The sequence below is a fragment of the Brienomyrus brachyistius genome, chromosome 5 (genome assembly GCF_023856365.1).
Source record: "Brienomyrus brachyistius isolate T26 chromosome 5, BBRACH_0.4, whole genome shotgun sequence".
NCBI lineage: Eukaryota > Metazoa > Chordata > Actinopteri > Osteoglossiformes > Mormyridae > Brienomyrus > Brienomyrus brachyistius.
The window spans coordinates 37,254,040-37,270,272 of record NC_064537.1 but is presented as its reverse complement, the minus strand read 5'-3'; the positions used below and the strand labels follow the sequence as shown (position 1 = coordinate 37,270,272).

Genomic DNA, 16,233 nt, shown 5'->3' with positions numbered 1-16,233 from the left:
TAATATCTCCTTCTGTACTCTTGTGCTTCTAGCCCAGATGCTTGTTTGCTTTCCAGCTGTACTGGTGGCCCAATGGCTATTTCAGGCATGCTGAGACAGGCAGCTCAAGCACAGAGTAGGAGGCTGTGCTGGATACATTTTGCATCATCTGTCAATCTCCTTTAAAAGGCTCAATCTGGCTACTGACCTCCTGTGTCTTTTTACCCTCCAAAGAAGATAACAAACAGGACATTAGTGGAGATATTTCAATTTTTAAAGGCGTTTTTAGAAAATACACAATTTTGCCACACAGCTGTGTGTTTCTAAACACTTCAGACTTAAAATTATCAACAGTACCTATGGATGGTTAACTAAGCCCTTATGAAAATGTATTCTGCAGTAAAACTATTTGCTGCAATAGTATAATACCTACAAATATTCCTAGTAAACAGAAACAGACCAGAAAGTAGAATATAATTCACTGCATTTCCACCATGTTTATTCAGAAACATCTTGTATAAATATAAACATTAGTAATCCCATTCCCTGCAATAACTGGACAAAGCCACAACAAAAATAAACACTTAAAATAAATCATAAATCAGCATTCATACACAGGGGCATGCAATTCCTTTGGACAGTGACACTGAGAAGAATAGTGTAAGAGACATACGTACTGGATATAGAACAACATCACTGGAGATTGACATGCCTCATAGTTGCTTAATGTAGCTTCCTTACTCCCGCAGGCACATTGGGAGAATGTTATAAGTTATGGATAGATTGTTCTGCATAACAATCCTCCTCACAACAATAAGGTCAAGTACAGAATTATAATAATCATACACTGTTTCAAAATCAGCATTATTTTGCAGACTACACCAAAATCAGTAAACAGATTGAAAATGTCAGTCAGACCATAATATTTTATTTAGAGTTCTGCCAAGTGTTCACAGCAATCCACTGAACAACAGTGCAAGCGACCAGTGCGGAGATACAGAGGGGAAGAATTATGCAGCATTTATAAGGGGAAGAGAAAGCATGATGCCCCAGGTGCAGAGGGTATGATTACCTGTGTCTATTTTGGGATTTGGGGAAATTATCAAAATATTTCTACTGAATGACAGGCTATTCATTTTTTTCCCTTGATCTTGGCAAATGCATAATAATTTTGCTGTCATCAATATTTAGTGTTCTGCACCTGCAAATGTATACACGAGGTATAGAGGATGTGCTTTCAGTCAGGCCTTCGGAGACGGAAATGGGCAGGGAAGCAGGAGTTGCAGCAGTAATGCCATATTTAAAGGTACTTCAAGATTTTACAGAAAACAGTCAATGTGGAAGATTCAGTCACAATAGTCATTATTCATAAAAACAACCAATTTTGGAACCTGCGGTAAATGCCTTTAGTAAGAGAATATTTAAGACCACTTAGAATTTTTATTGGAAGCATTTTCAATAGTTAATGTTATTGCAATGGAAAGATACCATATAACAAGGCATTAGAAGAAAAGTAAATGATAAATCAATACCAAACTATAGCCTACAGACACAAAATAAAAGTATAATACACTGCAGAGAAAAAAATAAAAGTACAGAATGCATTAGGCTTAAAAAGAGAAATGATTTCCTGTACACTATATACATGTAGATTACATCCCTGTAAAATAGGTCCACCATTAGCACCCAGCAAAGGATGTGTACGTACTACACTCATAAGTTTTCTAATGAGTACCGTAGCTACTGACAGTATACTGAATATGCCCTTTCAATCATGAAATGTGGATCCCGGCAGCTCATTGGTTAGGGTGTGCCATCGCTCCACCTTCTTGCCCTTATTCTTCAGGCATTCCACCCAATGCCGTAGCGCATCTCCCTGTGAGTGACAGCCTAGAGACACACCCCCTGCCATGCACAAGTACAGCAAGGATTGAAATAAATGCATCAGCACTGCATAAATAACCACAAAATGAATCATCAATGACAGCATAGATTAACTTGTTGATGAACTACTGTAGTGGACATGCATTAAGATAAAAAATATGTTTTTTACATGTTTATTCAGACTGCATTGTATTATCACAGTATATAACGAAAGACAAAACATGAATGAAATATGTAGCGGGTTTTCATTTTACACAACTGGAGATGTCCCCTTGTAATTCATATAATCTTTTAGTTGGCTTGTGGTAAAATGACGCAAATACAGATGCTCCCCTCGTTATGAACTTTCAACTTACGAACTATCAGACATATGAACAAAGAGGACTATAAGTCCAAACTGTGTTCGTTGGGCTCCCGTTTCCTGTCCGTAACATCAGTTTTCTTTTCTGCGTGCCAATTCCCCCTAGTACGACTTCTGCGCAGCAGCGTAGCGTGCGTACTCCCAGCATCATAGTCCTTTGTACTTGCGTATACCCTTAAAATAATGTTGAATAATGACTTACGAACATTTCAAGTTACGAATGGCCGTTTGGAACGTGACTCGTTCGTAAGTAGAGGAGCGCCTGTAGTTATGCCACTTATTTAGTGTATAGGAAAAAATGTAAAACACAAGATCATTACAGTATTTCTACTTAAGATGCCAAATAAGCATAAAATTGGAGGTTGTGTTCTTTAAAAATTTGAAATACAGAAAATACGAACACAAATAACAGATAACCAACTCACCGATAAAGTCATTGGACTTTCCGAGGTCATAATCCCAGACAGTGACTTCCAGTGTCTTAGTGGAAAGTTCCGAGAGGGAAATCTCATAGAAGAACTCCTGCCAGAGGTTATGTGGGATTAACAGGAGGGAACATGATGGGGACAGAGAGGATTAACATGGAGAATCACGAGAACAGGAAAATACAGTACATTTGCATAAAACTGGATGTAAGGGATGTGACATTAATATTGTAGACTATCAAAATACTTAATATTTGCTCAAAGACACCACAATTTATCGAGCTGTTATTCTGCCGTCATGCTTCAGATAGTTAATATTTAGTATTGATAGAGACAGGGATGGGGTTACTACCGTTTACATTCAGAGACAATACGGTAAAGCAGACACACACAGAACTAGAGAACTGACTGCACATACGCTGGATAACAGCCACATCAGGTTGTACCTCGTTAAATTCTGGGTTAAGGGTCTTTTTTATGACTGCGGTTTTGTGTTTGGATTTCTTGTGGATGTCTGGCTTAAGGTATCTGAAATTGAGAAAAGCAGATGGGGGTGGGGGGTGGAGAACCCAGAGAAGATCGAGCACATGTGGAGACAAGCAAACATTGGAGTCCCCCCCCTCAGACCCTAGCCCCCGCCCTTGCGGTGACAGCCCCTCTGACTTCCATGAAATTTCCATTTACCGATCTACCATTTACCAGTCAGTGTGTGCACAGAAATGTAAACGCACCACACACACACACACACACGCGCGCGCTTGCACTGCTTAGAGAAGCACCTGCTTTGATCAGCGACTCTGTGTGAGGGAGGAAACGGCAAAGACTAAAAGACATTGAGGTGTGGGAGGTGAGGGGGCTTGTCTATTCATACACCATCCTGCTTTGCTTTTTTTAGCCTGCAGGGAGAAATAACATTTGGAACATTTAACCAAAAAAGATGATAGGAGACGAAAGAATCACAAGTGTAAGATGCAGGTTTGTTTTTTCCCCATTTCAGGGAGACCTCAGGACACTGACTGGCTACAAACAGGCAGAAGGAAGCACCATTTTGGGCTCGTTTGTCTGATTTCTGTCACTGTGCATCATCAGCGGCCTCCTTCCCTCTTACATCACTGTTCCATCTCGCCCTCGCCTCAGAGACATTGCCGGCAATGGACCGCATTTGTAATCAGAGGTTTCTGTTCTATTGGTCTCTGCTGTGACCTTTCCTCACATCTTTCCCTCGCTAAACACTGCACCTAGCAGCTTTATTACTCACACTCGTTGCTCGCCTTTGTATTCTATCCCACCTACATGTGATGCCTTCAATGGCAACTTCATTATGTGCCAATGGGGGTGAGTTAAAACGGGCCTGCTAAGTGGAAAGGGGTCACTCCTGAAAGCAACATACTGAACAAAATGTACGCAAAAACAAATTAGCTCCGTTAAGGTATCACTGTATTCGTCATGAACTATGCTTTACTTGTTTCAGTGTCAAATTAGATCCTTCCTGATTCAATTAACTATCCAGCTGTGAGCACTCAACAAAGATAGATGAGTTTGCTCTCTTAACTGAGTTAATTACTTAATTATGTTCACCTGTTGGAGGCCATGCTACATGACGTTGTCATACCAATGTACTGCCTAAGCAGCAACGTAACAAAAACTGAACCAGACTGTGCAGTAAAAAAAAAGAATTTCAAAATATCGTTGAAGAGCTGACATGAAAGAAACTATCAATGGCATGTAAAATGCATTTGATTTAGTGTAAAAATTAATCTGTCTGGTTTTCCACAACTGCTTATCCAATTCAGGGCCTTGGTAAGTCTGAAGCTTATCCTAGAAGGCACAGGGCACTGGGCGGGTCTGATTGTGGGAGGAAATCGTACCAAAGGACACCTAAGTGATCACAAAGGGTATAGAGACACACACGCGCACACACACACACATATACACACACACAGGTTTGTAATTATATCTTTGAGAAGACTTTCCATTAATTGCTGTATTCACAGATCTTTGTGGTGACCTGAAAAATGGTCCCCACAACATCAAAATAACAGGTTTGGTCCCCACAGTGTAATATAAACATGATCCACACATACAGTTTTGTAATTATATCTATGTAGGGACTGTCCATTAATTTCTATAGGCAAAACCCTAATGCCAAGAATCATAACCTTAACCCCTACCCAGTCCTAACCTTAACCATAAGTAACCAAACAAAATACAAGGCCTTTGGCATTTTTAATTTTTTGATTGCGGTTACAGATTTATGTATTAAGTGATTTTCCCTTCATGGGAAAATGTCCTTACAATGTCAAAATATCACATTGTGGGGACATTTTGTCCCCAGCTGTAGGATACTGTATTTACTAAAATTTTGGACCACATGTTATATGGAAGACATATTATGGAAGATAGACCATTTACTGTATATATACACACAGTGACTCTGTGGGAAGCATGGTTTCTTTACTCCTCCAGTGTTGTGGCTTCGATTTCGACCCCCGGCTCTGTGTCTGTAGCTTCTTAACGTTCTGCATCTGTACGTCTTTCCCTCAAACACTCCAGTCTCCAGCAGCTCAAAAGCACCAGTGTAATGATGTCTCTAAACTTCCCCCGGTCTGATTATTTGTGTGGCCTGTAATGATCTGGCCTCCTGTAAGAACCAGAGTAAGAACCGGCAAAGGCTCCACACTCGCTGCGACTCTCTATTAGGATGGAGCATAAGTAAAATACACGGCATATATTGATAATATTGGCAGCATTCTGGAAACACAAAGATGAGTACAAGCTGCCACGGGCATAACATTAGGAAGTGCAAGTGGGTGGAGAAGAGCTGAAGGGTATGAATATGTGATTTAAGCTGCGCTTTAGCCGACTGTGTCTGAGCTAAACCATGAATAAACACACCTGAGTATGTGAATTTCCATATTTATTGCGTACATCCTTTTCCTAGCTTTTTGTCGTCTCCTCAAAGCCCTTCCTGTCCATTTCCCTCTTCCCCCACTCTGGTTCCCTCCACACTCACGTCTTGACGTATGGGTCTGAGAAGCCGTTGACGTCCATGGCGGCCAAATGGGCACAGCGCCGCACCCCCACACAAAGCCCACTGCGGCCCCCCTCTTTGGCCTGCCCGTCCTCTTCTGCTCCGTCCGACGGGGAGAGGAACTGGAGGGAGAGAAGCAGGCGCCCCCGTTCCTCCAGACTCCTCTGCTGCTCAATCTCCCACTGTGAGAGGCAGGAACAAAGAGCTCCTCAGCATTGAGATTCACTAAACAACTATAATAAGAGTGATTTAAACTCGGCAAGAGGCGAATAAATAATGTCGGCACCGAGGCACGGGTGCATTATAGAGCATAATCTGGAAGCTATTGCATAATAACCAAAATGGAATTATGACTCAAATTGTAAGGAACACTGAATTAGCGCAGATCAAATTCTGGCAGATTAACACAGCCGGAGTAACTCAAAGAAGACTACCCCGGCACACTGTTTATCTAAAGTAATTAGGTAGAAAATATACATATGTGGGGCGGCATGGTGGTGCAGTGGTTAGCACTGTTGCCTCACACCTCTGGGACCCGGGTTCAAGTTTCCGCCTGGGTTACATGTGTGTGGAGTTTGCATGTTCTCCCCATGTCGTCGTGGGGTTTCCTCCGGGTACTCCGGTTTCCTCCCACAGTCCAAAAACATGCTGAGGCTAATTGGAGTTACTAAATTGCCTGTAGGTATGCCTGTGTGAGTGAATGGTGTGTGAGTGTGTCCTGCGATGGGCTGGCCCCCCATCCTGGGTTGTTCCCTGCCTCGTGCCCATTGCTTCCGGGATAGGCTCCGGACCCCCCGCAACCCAGTAGGATAAGCGGTTTGGAAAATGGATGGATGGATATACATATGCACTGAGATTCTCTAAAACTCTTTGTCAGATGTCCTCAATCAGTCTAGATTAATTAATTAATATTTTAGAACATAACCTTATAACTTAAAATGTAAACCCATCAGCTTTCAAAGAGACACTCTGCTTATTGAATCAAAAATACAATGCAATGCAAAAGGTTCTTCCCTTTTAAGTGTCACTCGTAGTTGCATTTTCAGATTTCCTGATTAGTCTGTTTGTACTGTTGTATCATATTTTGAAGTTGACCAGAAGCATAAAAGTAATAAACATGCTAATCCTTTCACCTCATTTTTATCTCTTTAGCTGAACTGTCATTCTTATCCCTGTTTTTTTACTCTTCCTTTCATCTGATTTCTCTGGAACATCATTTCAAATGTCCCTGTTTACGTAAGGTACAGAGACTAATTCCCACACATTTAGTGGTGGCTGTTTCATGTTGCTTAAAATAGTCATTCTGCTCATCGCTTCGGGAATTTCAAGAGTCTCAAACCAGAATATTTCTTTATTCAGTGTCCCTGTCTGCTTTCCTCTAAACTCCACCTATACCCGCCACCCACTGCAACGTTGGCAATGTGCCACTCACCCATACAAGAGCGTCTCGGCAAATGCTTGAAACACACATGCAGAAACTGCGAGTGAAAAGAAGCGACAGAGGAGAAGAAACAAACGGAGCAGAACACACAAACGAGGATGCATCCAGGCAGATTACAGCAGACAGATGTTATACAACACAGAGGCATGTGGTGACACGAAACAAACCGGAACATAAAGATAAACAGATCATCTGCCCAGCATTCACAGGCATCACTGCATGCACAGTTTAAGTTTCTACCCCTAGTCAGCCAAAATCCTAATAGCTACGAATGCATTCATTAACATTCCTCTTCATTTAAATACAGTTTTGATTTATTTATTTTTTTTTTTTATGTAAATTGAAATTTATCCTGCATGTATTCTTTGGATCCAAGTACCTGATTCCTATGCATATACTGTATCTTACTGTGGCTCTCAGTCTCTCTAATGTATTTCACGTGCATAAATCAGCACTGAATTTGAATTTGAGGTAAACACAGAAGGGGAGACCAATTCATGGGCAGGACAAGGCTGCCAGCCTACCTCTCTCAGGTAGCAGGAGATACCCCTGAGGGCTACACTCATAGCGGAGGGGGAGGGAAGCTGAAGGAGGAGAATAGAAGAGACAAGATGAGGTGAGACAGGGGGAGCTTTTGAATTGCATATTTCCTGGACTTATCAAAACTTCCTGAATCGAGCACCTTGGACAGGAAGCCAGTCAGCAGCGTCATTTAACAAACATTTGTTTCACATTACTAATATAACTGTCGATAGTACAGAAATCAACTGAAAAATCCTGCTACTATATTAGAACATGGTAATCCAAGAGTAAGCCTGCAGCCACACCGCTTTGACAAAAGTCAACTGACAGAAATTACTAACGACAGGAGACGCTGCTGTGCCCATCCTGGGGGGGAAGTCTGCCCCAGTCAGCAGTCCAGAATTTTTGATGTAAATAGAAATCTACTATTACTACTGTTGCTATTTTGCCCTCGAAGATAGCAGAAAATGTTCCCTGACTGTTAGACAGTGATATTTAAGCTGAAAACAGAACAGATCCACGTGGCACCTTTGTCCTTGTCTCGCTGAGTATTTAAAATATACTTGGAATTTGCCACTATGCAAGTTACATTAAATCCAAAGCCACAAATTTAAATTGAGCAATAATAATAATAATAATAATAATAATAATAATAATAATATCTATATATCAGTAAACATTTTATTATTAAATATTCTGTAAATGTCTATTTATTTTATACCAGAATTACTTTGTGGTTATTAAACTTGCAAATTACTGCCAAAGTAAATCAAACAGCTTTCAGCTCAGGAATTTATTATTAACAAGCATTTATTATCTTTCATAATTCATCATTAATTTTACGCACCGCAAAGATAATACCAAACCCTACAGTAAGCTTACAACATCATTCTGTCAGGTTGGTGACTGACTCGCGACGCCCCCCCCCCCCTCCCCCCCATGTTCCCCACGCTCTCACAGGAGGGGGATGCTCCAGACATATCTTGTAGTGTTTGGTCTGGTCAGGCTTCAGGCGGCGCAGGGCGACCCGCGACTCCCCTATGAATTCATTGTGGCTCAGCTTGTCCTCGTCGCACACAGACACCCTGAAAGGGCGGGAGAGGTGGAGAATGTGAAAAGAGCAGCTAGACGGATACCTACGCCGACTCACCACCAGCGTCCTCATCGGCCTCCAACGTTCTATGCAAACGATGGCTTCCTCAACATATGTGTTGCAGATTAAGGTTTGTTCTGTGTTTACTATGTCCTTGGCTGGTAGAAGAGGCTGGCTGTTCCCAGAGAGGTGCCACACGCTCAACAGCAATATGCCGTAAACCAGTGAGTCAGTGCATGCAGAGCAGCGGTGGGCCAGGGAAGGTGTTACATGCCGCACAGCACTTGGTCATATGTGGGATGGGATAAAATGGAGGGTAGAGAGGAGGCTGAAAAGCAGCAGGTGTTTCAGCAGATTCGGCCCCCAGGTGATCCTGCTCCCTGCTTGCCTGCAGCATGACTCTCCCTCTTTTACTGAGCGCATGACTACCGAGGTACATGCTGCCAGTCATTCTGTGCATGTCTCAAGATCAAGACAGCAAAGGCAGACGGAATCCTGCAGGACGGCGACACACAGAGCAAAATAACCTTGTATAGTGATATTATTACTTGAAGATCAGTAATAATTGAGTATTCTGAAAATGCAGTATTTTTTAGAAGCAATACGATCAGTCTGACTGACGGATTTCCATAAAGCTAATGGAGCATTAAGCAAAGGTAGAGCGATACTGTACATACAATAAAACATGACGTAAAAAAATCTGAAAAAGACAGAGTACTCACAAAAACAAACACCTTAAAATCTACTTATTTATTTGACTACTTTCTTTTGTCTATGACACAAATTATATATCTATATATGTGTTTAATAACAATAAATTAATAATACATGATTTTATGGCGAAATGTTACTCTTTACATTTGACATCCTTTGATCATTTGAAAGTTTGCTACTGGTAGCTAATTTAATTTCCTCACTCATCACTCAATCACTCATTCTCTTTTATTCTCTTCTATTCTCACACTCCCACACATTTTGAAACAGTTTCACCCACACACAAGCAAATAGATGGTGATATTTTATCTCTGGGGGTCAATAGAATTTAATGCCCCCCAGATGTGACTCTGACCTCAATATGTCACTCTAGCTGGGAGAAAGGGGGACAAAAGTGAAAGAGAAAGGGGGGGGCAGAAGAGAAGACCGCCATAACAGATGACAATAGGCACCGTGACACATTACTAACCTTAGAGTTTTCCTGTACATGTCTTCCTCAGTGATGCCACAATAGGTTAGAGTCTCGTTCCACACTGGATTCAAAGTGTTGCGCACAATTTTAGTCTTCAGCTTATTTGCCTGGGAGAAGGTTAGAACAAAACTACTACACTGACCACAATGACAGCAACACCTGTGCCACAAGTGCACTTAATGCTAAAAAGTGGAATTCACCTTGCACGCTCCTGGTAGTAGGTGTAGCTTCACATATGGATCTGCCAAACCATTAAAGTCCATTGGCTTAAGTCCCTGTGAGGTGCACCATGAAACAGAAGGGCAGATTAGATGCTGACTTCCCACCAGGTAATCACAGATCTGTGGTGTTTGTCATCATATTATTCATCTTTGCACCCGGAGCACTATGGTTTAAATCCAAAGTGGGCATGGTGTGCATCAGAAGGGATTGAAAATAGCAATTGAATAACAGCTTTGACGATTCTAAAACAAATCTGTAAGATTACCAGGGATGTTACAGGTCTCTTCTGAACAAGAAGGATATGAAACATCTAATTTGATTTTATCATTTAGACCTCTTGGGAAATCCATTTGTTGGCAGCATTTCCTCTATCGGCAGAGCAGTAAGTTTACACCTGCAGCAGAACAGGTTTGAAGCAAGACAGTCAGTCCTGCTCTTTATCTGGGTCTGACGGCAAAACCAGTTGAATGCAGGATTCTGAAATGCAGGTACCGCATGTGTCTCAAAATCCCTCATATTAAATATTAATGTTCAGAAGAAATGAACAGTTTTGCCTTAATTGGCTTTTTGATTCATATTGCATATATCAGGAGGGGGACAATTGATGCTCCGGCTGGGACACAGTGAAATAAAACAGGCACGATGAAGGGGAAGAAGATCAAAGACTGTGGACATTGCAAAATCTCATAATTGAGGTGAATAGAGGCAAAAATATAATGGTAATGGTAATTAACTAAATTGTAAAATACATCGATTTGAAGCAGCCTCGGCTGATACCTTGGCTCTGAGAACAGTGCAGTGCAAGGAGCTGGTGGCTCTTTCATACAGCAGGTCAAACTCCAGGATGCCTAAAGACGCTAAAATGTAATAATGTTAGGGTCAGTCACCCCTGGAATGCGTTTCATATCTTGAGTAAAAACATCATTCTTTAAATGAGCTTAGCTTGATGTCTTATCAAGTAGCTAGCCCTGAAAAACATCGATATATTCTAAAAAAGTTAAATTATTTCAAAGTTGACTAAAATCGTAAATGTTACCTGGAGAAAGTCCATGGTTACACCTGTCAAGTACCTACCCTGAAATGTCTCAGTACATCTTTAGCTTTAAATATGTTAATGTAAATTGCAGCTACCGGCTGGCCGCTGCGATAACTGTCGATACACACAAATAATCTGTGTTTATTCTTCATGGTAATTAAAGCACAGGCAAGTGCTGTCCATGTTGCTGGGTAAATAGCCTACACGCATAATCCTCATTAATGAGAAAATTAGGCAATTCAAAATTAAAGTGCATTTAATTAATTTTGTTTCCCACAAAACATCCCCCCCTCCACCATCTCGTCCTGTAGGGGATTATTTGTAAACTCTGACCATGAGAATTCGGTGCTCACGGGCCTGGATAATTCTATGGTCACCTGACATCACCGCGGGTTTCAGCCTTTTAAAGGGGACACACTTGGCTTTTACACTCACTGCTGTCGTCGCTGTCGCAGCTGTCAATTTCAATGGATGTGTCCATGCTACTCATTGCAGACAAGGTCCCTCCTCCTCCGCCACCTGTGGCTCCTGTCAGTACAGGAGAGAGCAGACCCCCTCCAGCCGCCCCTCCGCTTCCAGGGCTCAGGACCTTCGGGTTTGGCGAGATGGGCTCCGAGATGGAGGAGGTGGGGGAGAGGCGAGGGAAATAGGCAGAGATCTGCTTGATTGGGCGAATGGGGCCGGGACAGACATCAATAGCCATGTGCTCCTGAATGGAAATGGTCAGTTTCTTTCCCTTGCGTACCGTCATAGAGCTGGAGGAGAGAGAGCAGCAGTGAGCCATCAGAGATCTAGCAAGTTATTAAAAGATGCATATGATTATTAATACAGGTGCATATCCATTCTTTACAATAGAGCAATATCAGCTTAAAGCTACATTTAGTTATTTAGCAGATTGTTTTATCCAAAACTATGTATAGCCCCAAAAGGGGGGGGTCAGCCAGTCCCTGGAACAGGCCCACAAAGACAACAAACCTGTAATAGACAGCACAAAGGCACCAGGACATAAATCAAATTGAACCCAGAAAACTATCAAATCCTCAAAAGATACAAATTGTTGTATATTATAGTATACAGAGTTCAATGAAAGAGAGGAATGAACAGCAGTTTCAGCTCCAAAATCAATTATCAGCGGCTGATTAAGTACGGATGATAGCAGTACAGGAGAGCAGCCCAGTAGCTGTTAAGAAAATTAATCTAATACATTACAACTCTTTGGCCTAGGATATGTCAGCTGTTTGGATACCAGCTTGATACACTACATGGTTATGGTAGAACATCAGGACTGGCTGGCACATCTGACAACATTCCCAGGCTACAAGCTGAATAACAGTTCACAAGTTTCAAGTGATTTTTTTCCCATTCAGTTAGTGCTGTAAAATGTTTCATTAATTTTTCCCCATCTTATTCAGTATCTGAGCTGGATGATAACTAGAAAACAGTACAATCATTGCCAATTCTGTAAATGAACAAAAAAAGAAATCTTCTCTCATTATTCAGTGTGCAAAAAATATCGACGTAAATTGTCTTTCATTATTTTATTAATTATTCTATTTTGTTCGCATTAATTAAATGGTGACTTTTTGTGTCAAGATGCACTAATGCTGCTTATTCCAATCAGTATTACAAAATATATTTTCTGATTATGTGAAATTCTGCAGTCCTGTTTACTTGGCCCATTTAAACCCAAATTTTTTGCCATTTGTATTATTTTTTTTTGATCCTACATAAAAGTTACCTTAACTGTCATTTATTGTCAAACCAAAATAATAAAATTCAGCATATTTTATGCGAGATGTAATTAATATTTAATAAATCAGGAATTCCTTGCATTCTTACTGGTTACTAATGAAGTTGTTAGTTTTTACAAAGTAACAGCTGAACAAATCATTCATCTTTCCAACTATGAAGTACCGTAATGCCGAAAGCTACGGAATTAAAAGAGATTAAAATGAGGATAGAGAATGAGTAATATTCTTGCTATTGGTCACGTTCAAATTCATGTCCTCGCTTGTTTGAAAAAACAGGATTGCTGCTGTTCATCGACAAAATACTAGGCATCAGACCTTGAGCAACACCTTGAAACACAAGTGAACAAAACAACACAGACAGATTGTACTGATATATCAGGATACATTGCAGGAAGCCGAGATTAAAACAGATATTTCAAATAAATAAAGGTGCTGAAACCCCAAGCAGCATGACTGGATGGACACGACAACACATATAACTGACTCAGTAAAATCAATTACAAGCCAATTACAGCATAAACATCATATTTTTGTCCTATTGCAATGCTTTTGTTTGTGGTAAAGATACAACTATTGGGGAAAATTTATATTTTTACTCACATCTTAATTTTAGATAGAAGTCTGAATCTCTTTACACACACACACACATATATTTCTTAATGTATGATTCATGTATGGTCTTGAAGAATAACCTATTAAGAGGCATGCAACCATTTTTCCTCACCTAACTCTCCTTCTCCGCACCTCTTCCTCATTTTTCCATTGTGTTTCCTCACACTTTTCTCTCCTAATTCCTTCACTATTCAGTATCTCACTTCTTTGCTCTTTTCTTTCCCATCTGCTTCATATCTATCTCTAGTTCACTTTTGGTCCGAATTGGCCTTAAATTCCCCCTCTGTTGTTACACTTTTGCTGAAATAAGAGTTTCCCGAGGTAGGTTACCATCAAGACGAACGCAGAACATGAAAAGACTGACTGAGCACACTGATGATATCGCTGAAACACATAAGTAATACTATGAATAACTAATGGGGAGGGGGGGGGAACGTGTGGAGTAACGTTTTCATTAATTAGTGACACTGACAACGGAGAAATATGGGGAGCAGAAGACCAGCAGCAGCACTGAGCAGCGTGGAATAGCACTGTCACTAACTAATAAGTCTGACAGTAACACTGAACAACATGGGGGAGGCAAATGCAGCATTCACACATGGAGCTAACGCGCCACAACAGGTACGAAGATGGGGGATGACAAGAAGGAGAAAAGGGGAAGTGTGGGCAAAAAAGGGGAATATCCAGGCAAGGAAAGAGAAAAGGAGCAAGAGGAGATGAATAATGAATGGTCAAGATGAGTAATGAATAGACAAACAACAAACAAAATGGACAGTGAGAAATAAGGCAACAGTGATGATAAGTTCACAATGACAGAGTATTTCTCTATTAAAAAAATGCTCTTACCTCCGTGAATGTGCGAGTGTGAAACTCCCTCATAAACGAGTGAATCCCAGAGCAAGCGGGAAGCACTAACAGGTGGTGAGAAGGGTGAGGGAAGAGGAGAGGCAGAGAGAGGAGGTGGGAGAGGGGAAAGCAGGGGGGGCTTATTAAATATTCATTAAGAATCTATGGTATCAGAAATATAAAGTTCAGGTGATGAAGGAAAACAGAGATAAACAGGATGGAGATGATGGAGCCAATGAGCTGGAGGACAGACAGAGTGATGGAGACTGTTCCTCGAGAACCTGTGTCTGTGTCTGTCTTTCCTCTCTGTTTTCTTCCCCCTCCCTCGCTCTCTTCCTCCCTCCCTCCTAGTCTCTCTCCCACTCTCTTCCTCGCTTCCCTATGCAGTGTTTTCAATTCTGCAGTAACCTTTTGCTCTGTTTGCATTAATTTTCTGTTTTAGTGTTAACAAACTGTAATACCTGGCCAGTGCATGTTTTTTTCCTGTTGAAATAAGATAAATTCACGCAGTAAATCTCTCTTTCTCGCTGGCTTCCTATCTCTCTGTTCAACCTGTATGCAGTGCTAATGCAGTGTAAGATACCCTGAGCCAGTATTAGCACCTATCTCTCTTCGTTCAGTCTGTATGCAGTGCTAATGCAGTGTAGGATACCCTGAGCCAGTATTAGCGTCTCTCTCTCTCTCTCTCTATTCAGCCTGTATGCAGTGCTAATGCAGTGTAAGATACCCTGAGCCAGTATTAGCGCCACTCTCTCTCTTTCTCTGTAATTACTCTAATGGCACCTCTGGTCAGTGATTGACGGAACCAACACACCCTTTCTCTCATGAACAGAAATAATTGCTCTTTGGATCATTATTGTGTTTTTGTCTCCATCCGCCTTTGTCTTTTCCATTTAATCCCCCTCCCATCCCCAGCATACACACACAGATGTATATTTATACATATCTGCTGTAATGGACTTCAAGTAAGTCTGGGAATGAGTGACAGGCAGGACTCTCCTGGAGTCTGAATGTTAACTTCTCTTCAGGAGAAATGCTTCAGCTCTATCATTATTCTTCGCTTGCCTCTTATCCCACCCACGCACATGCTCTCTCTCTCTCTCTCTCTCTCTCTCTCTCTCTCTCTCTCTCCTCCCTCTCTCTCTCTCTTTCTCTCTCTATCCCCCCTCTGTCTCTCTTTCACTCTCCCCTATCCCTCTCTCTCTCTCTATCCCCCCTCTGTCTCTCTTTCGCTCTCCCCTATCCCTCTCTCTCTCGCTCTCTCTCTATCCCCCCTCTGTCTCTCTTTCGCTCTCCCCCTATCCCTCTCTCTCTTTCTCTCTCCCTTTGTACAATGGGAATTTTATCACCATTCTTTCTCTACCCCTCTGTCACTCTCTCTCCTTTAAATCAATTTATTGGCTTAAACACAATGATCTGTCATTGCAAATGAAACCCACATTCACATAACACTCAATCAATGGGCCGTTTGACTTTCGTTATGTAAATATAACAATACATACTGACCCTCTATTTAAAAGGTATACAGTCAATTATCCATCCATCCATCCATTTTCTGTAATCGCTTATCCTATTCAGGGTCAAGGGGGGTCCGGAGCCTAAGGTACGGAGTAACTGAGGATGGGGAGCCAACTTATCGCAGGGCTACAGTCAATTAAAGGAAAAAATAATGTAAAAACAATGTAATATATTAGTAAAAGTAAAAGAACATCCCATCTGTTTATGGTCTCATGGGTCCTAGAGCCTGATTCTGGCAGCACAGGACACCAGGCTGGTGCAGCCCCCGGGCTTCTCACGGCACATACATGGCTTGAGCAATATTGAGACGCCAGTTATCCTGCTGC

At 41.4% G+C, this 16,233-nt stretch overlaps 1 protein-coding gene across 3 annotated transcripts; it reads right to left on the bottom strand.

Moving 5' to 3' along the window:
- Window positions 1-451: 451 nt before the first annotated feature.
- On the bottom strand, window positions 452-14,974 carry LOC125741914 (double C2-like domain-containing protein alpha). Of its 3 annotated transcripts, XM_049013432.1 has the most exons (12): window positions 14,851-14,974; window positions 14,390-14,454; window positions 11,616-11,935; window positions 10,922-11,001; window positions 10,123-10,197; window positions 9,920-10,029; window positions 8,602-8,728; window positions 7,646-7,705; window positions 5,663-5,862; window positions 3,096-3,177; window positions 2,650-2,746; window positions 452-1,884 (listed from the first exon to the last, which is right to left on the bottom strand). In XM_049013432.1, the coding sequence occupies exons 3-12, from the start codon at window positions 11,929-11,931 to the stop codon at window positions 1,748-1,750; spliced, it is 1,284 nt and encodes a 427-aa protein (XP_048869389.1). In that variant the 5' UTR covers window positions 11,932-11,935; window positions 14,390-14,454; window positions 14,851-14,974; the 3' UTR covers window positions 452-1,747. The 3 variants fall into 3 exon arrangements, with proteins under 3 accessions (XP_048869389.1, XP_048869388.1, XP_048869390.1); XM_049013431.1 differs by lacking the exon at window positions 14,851-14,974 and having other exon boundaries at window positions 14,390-14,656; XM_049013433.1 differs by lacking the exons at window positions 14,390-14,454; window positions 14,851-14,974 and adding an exon at window positions 13,656-13,915.
- Window positions 14,975-16,233: the final 1,259 nt, after the last annotated feature.